This window comes from Triticum aestivum, unplaced genomic scaffold (assembly GCF_018294505.1).
Source record: "Triticum aestivum cultivar Chinese Spring unplaced genomic scaffold, IWGSC CS RefSeq v2.1 scaffold110170, whole genome shotgun sequence".
Lineage (NCBI taxonomy): Eukaryota > Viridiplantae > Streptophyta > Magnoliopsida > Poales > Poaceae > Triticum > Triticum aestivum.
Window position 1 is genome coordinate 22,328 of NW_025227189.1, and position 1,651 is coordinate 23,978.

At 54.3% G+C, this 1,651-nt stretch overlaps 1 protein-coding gene across 1 annotated transcript; it reads left to right on the plus strand.

Annotated features, from left to right (window-relative positions):
* Positions 1-335: 335 nt before the first annotated feature.
* Positions 336-1,014, plus strand: LOC123172658 (uncharacterized). Its single transcript, XM_044589603.1, has one exon. It carries the CDS (start codon positions 470-472, stop codon positions 722-724), a length of 255 nt encoding a protein of 84 aa, XP_044445538.1. The 5' UTR covers positions 336-469; the 3' UTR covers positions 725-1,014.
* The last annotated feature ends 637 nt before the right edge of the window (positions 1,015-1,651 follow it).

Below are 1,651 nucleotides of genomic sequence, written 5' to 3' on the forward strand. Positions count from 1 at the left end.
TAAAATACGTCTAGATACATCTATTTCTACGGCAAGTAATTCCGAACGGAGGGAGTAGTTAGTTGGAGTAAGCATTGATTAGCCCCGCAGAAACGCGAGGACGGATAGGCCCGCCAGTAGGATACGTACGTGAGGCGACGTGGCCTCGCACGAAAAGCTGGACCGGTTCTTCCATAGGGCGCCCACAGGTAGCCGAGCCGAGCAAACCAAACCCCTCCGCGCTAAGCAAAACCACCCCGCTCCATCCAGTGGCGGCACGCGACCGCGCTTGGACGTCACGTCGCCCGAGCCCAACAAAAACCCCCACCGCCCCCTCCCCCGGCACGGGGCTATAAAGCCGGCGCCCGCCACCACGGGCCGGACGATAACGGCGACACGCACACGGACTCCGCGCTTACCCAGCACAAGAAGCGACACCGCACAGCGCAGCTAGCAAGTTGAGTTCGGGTTGGAGGTCGAGTGGGATCGGATGGCGTCGGCGCCGGTGGAGTTCCTGGGCGCGCGGGAGGGCGGGGCCGGCGGGGAGGCGCTCTACTGCGCCATCATCCTCTGGCTGTCCGCCATGTCCTGGATCATCTTCACCTGCGTCGGCGGCGACGACGGCGGCAGGCGCAGGAAGGGCCGCCGCGACACCAAGGTCTTCGTCGGCGCCGAGCGCATGTGCGACGGCACCGGGCCCCACTGCAGCGGCGGGTACGGCCTCTGCGGCTCCTGCGTCGACTAGCCCTGCCCCTCCAAATCGTTCGTCTGGTTGGTTTGTAATCGAGAGTCGAAAGTGCTGGTAGTATCATCTATCTATGGTGTGATGCGATGAAGAACTCCTCTCCTCTTCTTCTCCGGGGAGCTCCCTTCTTCTAGCCTGTAAATAGTTTTAGCGATCGATGATCGCCGAGATGAGCGAGTATGATCTACTTAGTAGCATGAGTATCTCCCCTTTGTGAAGACAATAAGAGGGAGCTAGCGTCTGATCCTGGTTCCCGGTTTGGCTGCAAGAATCCGTTTCGATTGATTCTTCCTGTTCTTCCCTTTCTCGCTCGATCATGCGCGAATTTCGCAATCAGAAGAGGTGCTTTCTCTTCCGAGTGGACGATTTGCGTTTGGTCTAGTGCTGCTGCTTTCTGTTGTGGGGAGCATAATTGATTGCGGATAATCGCAGAGATATCATTTTCAGGGCATGTACAATGGTGCTATCTTAGTAGTGCCACGTAGGATCAATGATGAGGTGGAGGAGAGAGAACTCATAAAAAAAGGCTTGTCTTCTCTTATTTAAGAGAAGACAAGAGATGATCTCTTAGCACAATATGTCTCATCACGTTTTTAGGAATTGCTAGTTATTGAATATAAGACTAAGAGATGACCCATTGTAGACTCTTTTTTTTGTTATCTCTAAATTACATGCAAAACTTAAGATAAGACTATTTTATCAACCATTGTACATGCCCTCAAGTGGACTATCTGCACGGGTTGGTTGGGGGGTTGGGCGGACTTAATTTCGGTTAGCAAGCCCAGCCCAAGCGGCTTCTCTGGTAGTGGTGGATCAGGCGGCAGGAATTAATTGCCGTGGAGTGAAATCCGCGGCCATGTATAGTAGGCTGTGACTGTGACACCCGGGACATGAGCCTATCGTGAGTGTCCAGTTACCACAGAACGT